The 13,804-nt window shown below is 43.3% G+C and overlaps 1 protein-coding gene across 1 annotated transcript in view; it reads right to left on the bottom strand.

Annotated features, from left to right (window-relative positions):
- Positions 1-5,765: 5,765 nt before the first annotated feature.
- LOC121484218 (myocardial zonula adherens protein) overlaps positions 5,766-13,804 on the bottom strand; it is an 86,522-nt gene continuing 78,483 nt past the window's right edge. The window contains exon 13 of the mRNA XM_041743114.1: positions 5,766-6,701. Coding sequence (XP_041599048.1) covers positions 6,605-6,701 — 97 coding nt within the window. The 3' untranslated portion in view covers positions 5,766-6,604. The remainder of the gene's footprint in view (positions 6,702-13,804) is intronic.

Below are 13,804 nucleotides of genomic sequence, written 5' to 3' on the forward strand. Positions count from 1 at the left end.
TCGAGAGAATTATTAAAAAGAAAAAAAACAGTCCTTGATTTTTCTTCCTAAAAATTTGGAGAACAGTCAAGCATAGTCTATGGGACAATAAAGGTGATCCCGATCAGAGAATTGAAGGGGTGGTTGTCAATCCTCAGCTGTTTTTTTTTGGGGGGGAGAGGGTTTATGTACCACTTACTTTGTGCTTTGTGGCCAATTAATTTCTCTGGGTCTCTGTTTTCTCCTATTTAAAATGAGGTTATTAAACCAGACAAACTCCAAGATGCCTTTCAACGCTTAAATTATATGATTCTGGGATGATTAATGTCATAATACATTCTTTGGCAACATCTGCATCTATTTAAGCTCATAAATGTTGAGAAGAAATATTTGGTATGCAGTAAACCAGGAAGCAGGTAGCTCCCTTTAAATAAATACTCATCCAACATTGATGATGTTTCAGGTTTTATCAACCCTTGCTGTACTCCCATACTTGCCCATATCTTATGGAACTGGGTAATGTCTTCCGTCACCTAGAATTCTTGGGCTTAATTTAATTTTTATATCTAGTGGATGACAGCTCTGAGTAATTTAAGATTGTTTATAAGGTTTAAAAAAACCCTGAAGTTGTCAAAATAGTAGAAGAAAAGCAAACTATAATAAATGATGTGGGAGGAACATCATTTCAGGCAGAAGAGAGAAAAAGGTGCTTTGAAGGAATAAGTATTTTCTTTTTTATCGTGCACAGAAAATAACATTAGATAATATAAATAAAGGGTTGCAAATTGTGGGTCTGTGGCCACATCCAATTTACAAATGGTTTTTTTTGTCAGGACAGAGTTTCTCAAAATCACGAATTTGAGTGACTTGGGCATGTACTTATCATCTGGGTGAACTTTCCTCCAATGAGCCACTCACCCTCGTTATCCTACACCAGACCCTTTCCACCTCTGTGCAGACCCTGGACACCAGAGCATTTGAGTTTGGGTGTGTCACAAAAGAATAGATGAAAAATTTTATCCAACATTTTTCTTGTCTGAGATATTACAATTAATCCCACAGAAACGTCTAGGTCACTAATCCAATATATATAACTTGTAAGAAAATGTTCTTTACCTCCAAATCTCAGTTTTCCTAAGGTCTTCTGATTTTAAGAGGCCCCACAAATGGGGTGCCTGGATGCTCAGTCAGTTAAGCATCCAACTCTATTTTTGGCTCAGGCCATGATCTCAGGGCCCTGGGATCAAGCCCCACATGGGGCTCTGTGCTTAGTGGAGAATCTGCTGGAGAGTCTCTCCTTTTGTCCCTCCCTCGTACTGTCTCTCCAATAAAATCTTAACAATCTGCACAAATGATTCTCAGATTATTTATAGACTTGATGTCCTGCTAGATTATAAATTTCATTGAGATTACAAGGTTGGTTTTTTTCCCCCTCTAGAATTAAGTGTAAAAGGCTAATTTTAACTCAAAAAGACTCAGCCTTTTCTGGGAGGAAACCACTTGCCTTGTTTTATAGTCAGACTAATAAGTACTATAGTCAAAGGTTGTAATTCTCTTATTTTGAACATTTCCTAAAGAATTATTTGTAAGTATCTCAAACAATACATAGTCATTTTTTTTACAAAGCTTGATATATAACATTTTTATCTATTAAAAGTCATTTTAAAAAATCAATTATGAATCTTTATGATCACCATGGAAAAACACCATCTTTACGACTATATTTTCTATTTTCAATTCCATATTGGGAATTTGGGGACAAAAAAAGGTTAACTTGAGACAGCCCTAATTTCCTTCCCCAGCCCCCCAAAAATGTTTAAATAAATTCGTGGGTACTATAAAGATATTTTATTTTAGGGCTGGGCCACAAAGTGACCAGTTAAGTTTTTTCAGGCTGAATGTGTTTTGTTTAGGAGGTGGCAAGTTAAGAGGAAAGGAGAGAATTAAAATATTTGCAAGATGTCATTAATCTCCAGCAAGAACCTAAAGTTGTTTTTTTTTCCCTCTTCATTTCAGAACTAATCCAGCTTTCTGTTATTTGGCTCAGAAAAGTCTTAAATCTGTAACAAGAGAGTAACTTCCTGTTCTCAAGAGTATGGCTGCCAAAGAAAACATTTACAAGAAAAGTCCCAGGGCCAAAAAATTGCCTACTAATTATTTCTTAACCCCCTCCCACCCCTAATTCAGGAAGGTGAATGCTGTAAATGCTATATGTTAAAACTCGAAAGTATGTGTTGAAAAATTAAGAGAAAACCCCTAAGAACTGTTTGCTATTTATTTATATTTTATTGCATTCAAATTACATGAGTTTTATGGCCCTTGGGCACAAATTAATGTTTCTTACAATATTTTGTTCAGAATTCCACAAAGATTATACTATACCTTTATCAGACTACATTATGGAAACTTTTACCTGGTACCTTCCCAACTGAAGAAGGGAGAAGTAGTCCCAACATTCAGGACCTGACCTAGTACTACCAGCTAGGCTGTGATGTTGCTCCAAGTTGGCCTGACACTCAGCAGTGAGGTCTTTTTTTTTTTTTTTTTTATAAAGATTTATTTATTTATTGGAGAGACTGCAAGTGGGAGGAGGGGCAGGAGGAGAGAAGGAGAGAGAATCTTAAGCAGGTTCCCTGCTGAGCACAGAGCCTGATGACACAAGGCTCCATCCCAGGACCCATGAGATTAAGACCTGAGCTGAAACCAAGAGTCGGATGCTCAATCAGCCTGAGCTACCCATGCACCCCACTCAGTATTGAGGTCTTGGTGTTCTTCTTGGTGATCTCTCTGTTCAGTGCAATGCCAATCAAAGTCCCAGCAGCCTTTGGTAGAAATGGACAGACTGTAAAACTCACATGGAAGTGCAAAGGACTTAGAATAGCCAAAACAGCTTTGAAAAGAAGCACAAAGTCAGAGCATCTATGCCACATGACTTCAAGCCTTATTAGAATAAGATGGGCAAATAGATCAATATAACAAAGTAGTGAATACAGAAATAGACTGATGCAAATATGACCAATTGATTTTCAACAGTGATACCAAAGCAGTTTAGTGGAAAATGGGTAGTCTTTTCAATAAATGGTGCTAAAACAATTTATACTCTACACCATGTATTAGTAATCTAATCCTGTTTAACAGATTATCCCAAATTTAGCCTCCAGTCTCCCTCTGGTCTTTTTGCCTCTGGACTCTAGAAACACATCTCCAGTCTCCCTTTTGGGCTTTCCCTTCTCTGACAAATTCAAATGAGTTATTCTCAAATTTTCATATGGGGAAAAGGAGACTACAGTTTATTCAATCTCCTGTTAATCCAGCCACAGTCCCACTCACTAGTACTCATTGAGTCTAATAGTCCGTCCAGTAAGAGGATCCTTAGATTTGCAAATATTCATAATGCAACACCTCCTTCCCAGTAATTATAGTAATAATGGCAGGTATCAACTGTTTGTCTCTGGTGTGGTGCTGGAAAATTTTTCCATGGTCTCACGTGATCTGCACAGCAAGCCTGTGAAGGGGATGTAATTCCATTTCTAGGCAAAACTGCCAGTGGGAGCGCTAAGCCTGAAGTGGCCTGACCAAAAGGGTATTGTGACTTAGTGGCAGACTAGAGACTGACTCCAGGCTTCCCACCTGTGTTCTGGAATCAGGCCCGCATGGTTTCAGACAGTTTGCATCTCCTTTGAGTTTCAGTTTCCTTGTCCACAAAATAGCAGCACTAGTAATGTCTTCCACACAGAGTGGTTGCAAAGATTTAGTAGATGTATGCTGGGCCTAGCTCTATAACTCTTGCTCTGCTAGATTTCCCCAGCCAGGGCTCTTTCTGGAATACTTCCTATTTGTAGATTATTGAGGTTTGGAATGAATCCCCTTGTTTATGGGAAATTACCCCCAAGGAGCTCACTTCATGAGAGAGACAGGAAATGAACGTGATGCTCTGTCATTAGATGTAAAAGGTAAGAGGGTGAGGGGGGCTTGGGAAAAGTAGCCCTGGGATTCAGAGACAGCAGAGTTCAGGAGGAACCAGACTCACTGGGGATAATTTTTGGGAGGTGAGGGTCTCGAGGGGCACAGACCTGTCTCCCCAGCACATGACCTGTGGCAACTGGCATGTGCTGGTTGAACCGAACCGTGTCTGAGTGTGGCTATCAAGAAGAGTACTGTGGTCTGATGCAGATGGGAAGGAATCCTTGCCATCATACACCCCACCCCACCCCTTGCCCTTAGGGGACCACCCTGGGGCTCCTGGAGCAGGAAGCTAGCATTTGTGGGGGAGGAAGAGGGTTCCCAGGGTGGAGCAGGTCAGGAGTCAGTCTTGGTTGGTACACCCGCTAGTGGGGGGAGGGCACGTCATGCAATACAACTCCAAACACTTCCCAAACGTCCCTCTTTCCTGGCTGGCCCCCGAAATCTGCCCTCTGGGGCAGGTCCTACCCAGACTCAAACCCATTTCAGTCATGTGGCCTGAATTTTTTCTGTCTTCATGGCTGGCTCTTGCTTCTGACTGAGCAGCAGACCTTCTGTGATTCCAGGATCCTGGGGAAAGCCCACTCACTCACTCTAAGCCCAGGCCTGTTTCCTGTTTGCTGCCCATGTTCTCTCTGGGCCCTGGGGACGCCTACAGGCCTGCAGCTCACACCTGCACCGACCCTGAGCTCAGGTATCCAAAGGCAATATCCTGAAGAACTTTTTTCACTGCCTGTTTGCGGGACAGGTCTGCCTAAAGCAAGCAACTTTATACACTCCTTCATTTCTCATTCCCAGTGTTGGCAAAGGGGTCAGAAACCTCATTCTCATCCTGTTATAAGAATTTAAATGGATGCAAATTTCCAAGGCCCAGTTGGACCATATATACCAAAAGACTTAAGTCTGTATAATTTTTGACCCGGCCCAGCAATTCTTCTTCTAGGAATTTATCCTGAGAAACTAATTAGGCAAGTATATAAAGACAGCATGTACACAAGATGATTCATCAGAGGATTGCTTAAGAAAAGTAAAGACAACTTCCAAAATTCCAACACGAGTGGAAGGCTGAGTAAATCAGAGTAGATCAATAAAATGGAATCCAGTTAAGTATAAGAAACAATGGCATAGATCTATATATCCATATCTGTATAGAATGACCACAATATAGCAAGTGAGAAGTGGTATGTAGTAATGAGAATAACACTTAAGTGCCTACTGTGTGCCAGGCACTATTTTAGAACTTCACAGATATTAACTCATTTAATCTTTCCACCAACTGCAGCTAGAAAAGAACTGTCAAGGATCCCATTTAATAGGGGCTGAAAGAGGTTCCATAATTTTCCCAGAGCACACACTAGTGACTGAGCTCAGTCTCCAGAGCCCAGATTCCTAAGTGTCACAATTCTGCTTTTTCAACATAGTACCATATGTGTTTTCAAAACAAAACAAAATAAATAGTATGTGTGTGTGTTTTAAGACAGCCAAGAAGGATTGAAATGAAAACATTGATGGCATTATTCTAGGATTTTTTTTTTCATAATCTAGGATAAAACCTTGCATACGAAGCTGTTTTTCATTTCGGTAAGATAAAATTACTATGTACTATTGAGTTAATTAGATAAATTTCAGGGTTTAAACATACACACACGCTGGCGCTATCTCCCCCCGCCTCACATACACACACCCTATCTTATGGTTTATAAATACTTCGATGAACTGTACTGATGGAAAGATCTCTGTGCCCTGACTTTGACATTCCCAAGCTCCATCTTGTTCTCTACCTCTCCTACCTGACCATGGATGAAATACAGAGACAACGTAGGTAGAACAAAATATATGCCATTTATTAAACATATGTGACATAGGTTATAATATCAAAGTAGAGCATGCATGAACAAATTATTTAACAAAAACACCAATTGATACTGAAAACATGAAATGATTACATTTCCACAACATACAAAATTCTTTCAGTTAAAGTGAGAAAGGGGAAAAAAAAAAAATCACAGGTGAAATAAATACTTAGATTTCAGTAAGCCCCATGAAGGCATAAGGCACAAATTAAACCAAAGGATTAGCACATCAGAATGAGGCACTTGTGCCGGCAGGAGGCCAATCTCCAGCCATGGCTCCCACAACCCCACACAGATCCTGGGTGCCTAGAGGAGACAGCACCCTTCCTTGGCAGGGTTCGGTCTCCCCAGGTGCTCCTGCACCATGGACAGGCTTCTCGGCACCAGAGAAACACTGCCTCTAATACTTTTATGGGTGAATAAAGCCTTCATGCTGTAACAAATGATCCTGGCGTGAATAACATGAAATTTCAAATTAATGCCCTTTTTCCTCCCAACCGAAGGCTAGTAAACCAGAAAATAAATTGTGAGGGAATTATCCTGACACAATTTCAGTGTCTACTCAGAAAGCTAATGACGGCCCAGTAGGGCATGGTTGGGTGTTTGAAATACGACCTCGAAACCACTCTCCCCAGCCCTCCCCTTCCACCTCACTTTTCCTTCATGTTTTAAAAGTAGATCAGAACCTCAGCAGGCTCCTTTCTGGCTTAAACACATATACAGGGAAGCAGCAGCCATCCTTCCCAGACTTTGAGCTGTGTGGTTCTAGGGCCTTTGCGCATCTGTACAAGGTGTGTGTCTCCAAGGGCCTAAGTCAGGGTTTTCTTCATGGTTAACTCCAGAACTCTTGTGTACGGGGTATAGTTCCTGGAAGGCATCGCAATTTCACGAGTCCTGCCTGTTGGGCTGAGAAGTGAGAAAAGGCAGGTCAGGCAGATGGAACAAACTTCATATTTTTCATGTAAGGCAACTCTAGGAAATGGTTTTGCCACTGCTGTGGCCTAAAAATAGACAGAATGCAGTTGAATCTTTCATTTAAATATTATGAGGGTCCTTTATTTTTAGCAACTTTTTCCCCCAAAGATTTGACAGAGCTGAGCAGAGAGAGAGGCAGAGGGGGAGAGAAAATCTTAAGCACTCTCTCCACCAAGAGCATAGCCAGATGCAGGGCTCGATCCCAGGACCCTGAGATCATGACCTGAGCTGAAATCAAGAATCAGACACTTAAACCGACTTGAGCCACCCAAGCGCCCCATTAGCAGCTTTCAAAGGTTGTGCCAAGCATCGATAATTCAGAAAAAAATTTTTAAATGTATTTAATTAAGGAACTCATCATTTCGTGGGACAGCTATGTACGTAACTGTAATACAATGTGTTAGGTACTATGAGATACATAATGATCTGTGCTGGATATTCTCCATTTGCCGGTTCAGATGACTTCCTGGTCTTCACCTCACTCTGCCCTTGGGAAGCTGACCTGAAATCAGCATCAATGGGCTCCCTTACCCTTTAACTTCCAGTTGGTTCTGACCAGTTGGAAACTGGCAGCAGAGGATGAGAGACTAGAAGGACAGAGAGGTCAGGACCTTTGTCCCCTTCTGGCCAGGCTGTGGCTTGGTAGTTGGCCACATTCCTCTTGCAAGGACCACAGCTTACAGCTCTCCCCTTTGTCTGCTCTACCCGCTTCCTCCGCCTGCCTCTTCAGGCCCCACGGGTAGTACTTCCAGTAGTACTACAGAGTACACCATTGTTCTTTGTTTACTTCTCTCAAAGCTGCCCATACCTTCACAAATGGCCCCTTCATCTAAGTCTCTTCAGTCTTCCTGTCCTGTCAGGTCCCTGAGCAATATAAGAATTGACCTATTATGGGCCAACTGAGGCCAGGACAAGGTAGCAGCACTGAGGAGGGCATCTGGAAATCTGCACCGAGAGGGGGAACCTTGAAGGTACCTAGGCATTCCTCAAGTGGCCAAGGAGGAGACAGGAATTCAAGCAGAAGGGACAGTGTGTGCAAAGGCAGAAAAGGGTGAGCATAAGGGCTGTGGGTATGGAAAGGAGACATGTTCGGTGGGACTGGGGCAAAGGGTTCATGATGGAAAGTGGCAGAGGACGAGGCCTGGTGGAGGGCCCTGTGTGCCCTGCTAAGGAGGTTAGAAGGGGACACAGCCACTAAAGATTTGTAAGGAGGGGCAGGATATGCTCGTCTGTTTATTCTAGTAAGATTCCTTGGCACCGCTAAGGGTTGATTAAAGTGGGGTTAGGAGGTAGGTTAGTTAGGAGGCAGGAGGCTAGTTAGGAGATCCTTTAGTGTGTGTGCTGTTCAGGAGGTGAGAGATGACAAATCAGGAGAACTTGAATTCTGACAGAAACACTGGAGGTGAAGTAGCAAGGAACGGGTAAGGAGATACAGGGGAGGTGGAATCAACCAGAATTTGGTGACTGAGATGGAGGAAATCTCCCATCTCTTTTTCCTCCTGGACACCGTAACTACTTTTTCCCAGTGTGGCCGTGTGACTAAAGGACAGCAATGATGTTTATTACTTCCAGGTCTAGCCAGGAAAATTCTCCTACATAACCCTCCATGCCCAACCTCTTCCCTTTCATGTAGAGGATAGAGTGGAGGGCCCAGGAGGACTCCAAAGCCCAAGCAAGGTGACCAGCTGGAAGAATCTGGACTCCTGGATGACCATGTGCAGTGAGGCCCATGCCAGCTGGCCTCGGGCTGTCACACGAGAAATCAGTCTTGATTTTGCTAAGCCGTGGTCTGTGGGCTTGTGTTACAGCAACTATGTTCCTTCTCCCCCCGATGCAGTGACCAGGTGCAAGTAGGAGATCCTAGTCCTCTCTATTCCCTCAGCCACTGCGCCCGTTCAGGCTCTCCGAATCCATGTTTGAATCCTGGAGCACTGTTCTAAATGGTCTTCCTCCCTTCGGTGTTGGCAAAGTCCTCCTCCTCCTCAGATCCTCTACCTGGTTTGCTGTCAAAGAGATCTTCTGATAATTGAGGCATATTACCGTACTTCATACTTTTCAGGGTCTCCCCAGTGCTTCCGGGATGAAGTCTAAGCTCCTGTGCTTGGTCTTACAGACCCGCTGCCATCTCCTGTTTTATCTCCCTCCCGTCTGGCCTTGCTAAGAAACACGGTTTTCACCCCTGCCACACTGCCATTCTCCCGTTGTCCGCTCTGTCTTGAAAGCTTCCCTAATCAAGTGGATTTCATAAATCCCTGCCTGTACTTCAAGACTCAAACCAAACATCACCTCCTATATGACAATTTCCCAGATTCCCCACCCCAGTGATGGAAAAGAAGTGATCATTCCTTTCTTTTGGTCCCTTTCCTTGGGCAGTAGTGCTCCATTTTCTGCTTCCACTTTTGCTAAACTTTTCCAGCAGTTAACATTTCCCCTTACCCTGCAGTGATTTTCAACTGTAGCTGGCTTACAGATTCTTAATGGGATATATTAGAAGCTTGGGGGAAATTTTAAACATCACCTATGTCTTTTCCATGCTCTCTAAACTATCCTCCCCACGTACACCTTGAAAAAGACTGTCTGTCATACAGGCTCCTGACCCACGACTGGAAGCACCCCATAGGCCCCTCTGGTCTCCACATTCTCTGCTAGTTACAAATGCCTGAAGGCTGAAAACCACACTCCTCTTCATGACTCCAGCAGCTCACGCAGGCCAGGCACAGAGCTATCACTAAATGTATGGGTAATGAAGGAAACCAGAGGACAAGGGGTTGCCAGGAGTGAGTGGTCAGAGTGTCTTGTCCCCTGCCACAGAGGAATCCACAAAATCTGGCAGTTGGGTCCCCAGTGACCTGACCAGGCAGTTTTGTGGAGTGCTGGGGGCAGAAGCCAGATGGTGGTTTGTGCCAACCACCATGAAAATTCCATGTAACGGAAGTGGTCTCTGGTGATAATATCGTAAAAGCCCGTAAAATGCAAAAATATTTATAAAGGTGAGCTTTCCAGGTTTCAAAAACACAAACTCTGATATCCCAACCTTTCAAGAGGAAGTGAGTTATTTTGTTGATCACTAGGAAACAACGGGATTTCAAGAACACAAATAATTTCAACCACTGAACTGAAATTCAACCATTTTCTTTAACACCTTAGGCCATTGTTAACCTTTTATTATTCCATAAAGGGGCAAGTCCCCTGAGGGAGACAACACCAGAGTCAGCAAATAAAGCTTTGACAAAAAGCTACTTTGTGTTCTGGTCTCTACACACCAGCAGTATGAAATGTTGGCATTTTAAAGCACTTACTATGTGCGGGGCACTTATGACCATGGGGAGTATTTTTCATTACATCTATTAAGACATAATTTATGAGCTTGCTTGGACACCAGGTGTCACTAAGGGGCAAAGAGAAAAAGTTTCTTTTTCGTTTTTTATTTTTCTCTTTGGATGAAGGCTAGTGGATTGGAAATTGCTCTCCATGGCTTTCATTAATAGATCTCAAACTTTTAAATCAAACTCTTGATTCTTTTCTAAAGAATAGGTGGCTTTTTTAAAAGACCCTGGAATCACAGTGAGTGCCTTCTCAACCCTTCCCTCCCTCCTTGCCCTGTTGTAAAATCCGCGCTCTCCAGAAATCTGTGTAATGCAAGGGTTGGATGAAGAGGAGAAGGATTTGAAGAGGAGAAACTGGAGAGAGAAAGTGGTACTCTTCTGATGAGACATGAAGAACCCAAGTCTCTAGCAGGCTGGTGGCAGTGGGACTGTAAAGGCCTGCAGCAGGTCCTGAAGGGAGGAGGAGGCCTGTACGGGCACTGAGGTGGTCCTGGAGCAGTGTCCACAGAGAACTGCCCTTAGGGACCTGGGAAGGTGGTGGCCGCATCAATGGAATAGGAAGATGCACCCACTCCACTGGGCACTTCCTGTCTTAGCCTAGTTCACCAGCTCAGCAAGTTTCTGAGGGAATTACCATCAGAATCTTCCAGTTCTGGGTGAGAAATCGAAACTCAAAGAAGATTAGGGATTTACCCAAAGCTGTAGATACAGCGAGAGGCAGATCAGCCAACAAATGTTTATGGAGCATCAAGAAAGTGCTAGGCTAGGGAATGAGCAACCTCAGCGTTGCTGTCCGCTGGAGTACACTGTGTTGGCAAAAATGCTGGTGAAAATGGGGAAGTGGTGACGGTGTGGGGAGTTTACAGAAGGGGCTTAATGGCTCTATAAGTAAAGAAAAGACTGATTTTGAATCTTCCCAGCATAAAAATCAAGCAGCTCTAACTGTAAGTCAAATGCTGTTAACAGTAGCACAGCAGGAAAGCCCTGCAGGTATAGGGAGAAATGAGTCCTGGGTGGCCCGCTACTCTCCCGTGAGGCTTTGTACCCAGTGCCTGGAACAGGCTGGGACCACGTGGCCATCTCAGCCATCACAGAGACCTCATCAATCACTGGGCCTTCCAGAGTTTTATGCACTGTCTAGAGGGTTCCAAACCATGGAGAGTTTAACTGAAGAGCTTAATGCATACTGAAGCAGTACAGACTTGCAGCACTATCAATCCATTTAACAAAATCACTGATAACCACCAGTAAAAATTAAGTTAATGAAACTGTCTTAGCACACCCAAATTCATTTATATTTGATACAGCGTCTTATGTGAAAAATTAGAGTTTTGGTGTAATTAATAATAATAATAGCTGGTTTCTTTTTTTAAGATTTTTTTTATTTCACAGAGAGACCACAAATTGGGGATGAGAGGGAGAGGGAGAAGCAGATTCCCCATGGAGTAGGGAGCCAGATGCAGAGCTCCATCCAAGGATCCCAGGATCGTGACCTGAGCCAAAGGCAGATGCTCAACTGACTGAGCCACCCAAGTGCCCCAATAATAGCTATTATTTATTAAGTGCTAAATGCTATATATTTTTGCATTTAACCCTCATAGAAACCCTATGAGATTTGATACTCTCCTCTTCATTCCCATTTTAAGGATGAAATACTGTAGGCTTAAGAGTGATGAAGTAGCTTGCCCAAGATTGTGCTCAGCTGGCAGCTGGCTGGGCAGTGAAGCTCCATGACTTGAGGCTCCCCAACTGGACTACATTGTCAAGTTCTTTGTGAGAGAACAGGTAGTGAGAACAAAACTTATCTGCAGAATTAAGGCTTTAATGCAATACTCTTATTGATCCAATACATTTTGGAGTAGGCTATTTTCGAAATGTTCTGGAAAACACTATGGGATCTTATATTAGATGCAAGTTCAAAGTCTAAGTAAGAACCAGGAATTTTGTTAGAATATACACACAGAATTTAGTGACTTTATTTATTATCTTAAAACTACACATGTACCACAGCAGGACTCTAACAGTCTGGTTCTAATCCTGGCTGTGTGGCTTCCAGTGAATCACTTACCTCTCTCTGAGCCTTGATTTCGGTATCTATCAAACATAGGTACTAAACTAGACCAAGGGATTCCAGTTTCTTTATTCAAACAAAATCTTACTTGGGATCCAACATATAAAACACACTAACAGCCGAGTTTTTCAGTTTTGTTTTGCTTTGTTTTCCAGCAGGGGAAGGTCCCCACAGGCCAGCTCCTTGCTCACCTCCAGCCCCCCCGAGGCTGCTCCCTGAGCCCCAGCACCACGTGCAGGGAAGCAGCACAGGTGGGAAACTACTGCTCTGAATTCTCTCTAAAGACCTTGTGCTCCTCGCCACTCAGACCCGCATGGCACCTTTCACGTAGTAGGCACTTAATAAATATTGGAGAGGAAACGAATGGAATCTTACCCTGCCTTTTCGGAAATGCGGATATGTAGCTTTCATTTCCTCTGCTGATTGACCTATGCAGTGAAAGCGCTAAGATGGATCCTGGGGGAAACCAAATGTTACATTTATGGAAAAGCTGCTTTTAGATGCTGAAGTGGCTTCCAAGTTCACCATGGCCATAAGTTAAGGGTCTGTCAGCACTTCCATTATGAAAACCGCTTTGTGGTTTCATAACTTAGCCATAAAAGTTTGCTTCAGGCTATCCTTCGGCATACAAATTGAAAACTTTGTTTTAAGCCAAAATGTGGGAATTAGAAAACAAACAATTTATTGGTTTCAGACATAGTTTTGTACCCGTCTTAAGCCAAACAAGATTTATTATGTGGGCAATTAAAGTGGACTAAACCACTTGGTTCCTGAAAAATAAAAAAGGAGAGAAATGTCCAAACTATTTATATTTCAGAAGGAGTCCCCAGGCATGACCATTCTTTTTGGCTATATTTTTATCATGTCCTTTGTCCCCCACATTGATGAGACCTTCAGTATGTTTTAAGTATCTGTTTCCCTGCTTGAGCTGGTTAAACCTGAGAAATCACCTACTCAAAACTACTGTACTTTACAGATTGGGAAACTGAGGCCCCAGCAAAGACAGTCTGGCTTGAACACATCCTGCTGCTAGCTAGGGGAACTAGACCCAGGTACTCTACATTCCAGCTTGGTGATGCACTCCCACCGTTTCCTACCAGATACAACCATTCGAGGTTCCAGGATTCTACATTTCTCCAGCCTGCTAGTATCTAACAGAGCACACACTAGTGCCCCTAATTACACAGGACTACATCCTCCTACACACGGTATACAAGGTACTTTGTGACTTTGGGTACCTAAATTACAAGCCACATGCCATGGGCATGCTCATTATCGCTTTATGTCTCTTTGGGCCAAGCACGGTTTCGAGCACCTAGCGACGATGGGTTAGCTACTGGGTCCCAGATGCTGATCTTACTAGAGATAGACCCGGGCATGGGTGTGTGGAGCAGCTTAAGGACAAATAGGTCAGTCCTCGAGCTTAGAAATGCAACTGAACAGACAAGGTTGTGGTTATTGTTCATTTGTCATGACTGAAACAGATCGATCTATTTTCGATACTGAGCCACTGTTTGACGATACTGTGTCACAGCTCAGGGAAACAGAGGACTCTCCCTCCCTCTGTGTTACCAGAGCACCTCGAGGCCACCCCCCCCCCAACACACACCGTTGTAAATGTCTGTGTCCGTGTATGT

The sequence above is a fragment of the Vulpes lagopus genome, chromosome 2, assembly GCF_018345385.1.
Source record: "Vulpes lagopus strain Blue_001 chromosome 2, ASM1834538v1, whole genome shotgun sequence".
Lineage (NCBI taxonomy): Eukaryota > Metazoa > Chordata > Mammalia > Carnivora > Canidae > Vulpes > Vulpes lagopus.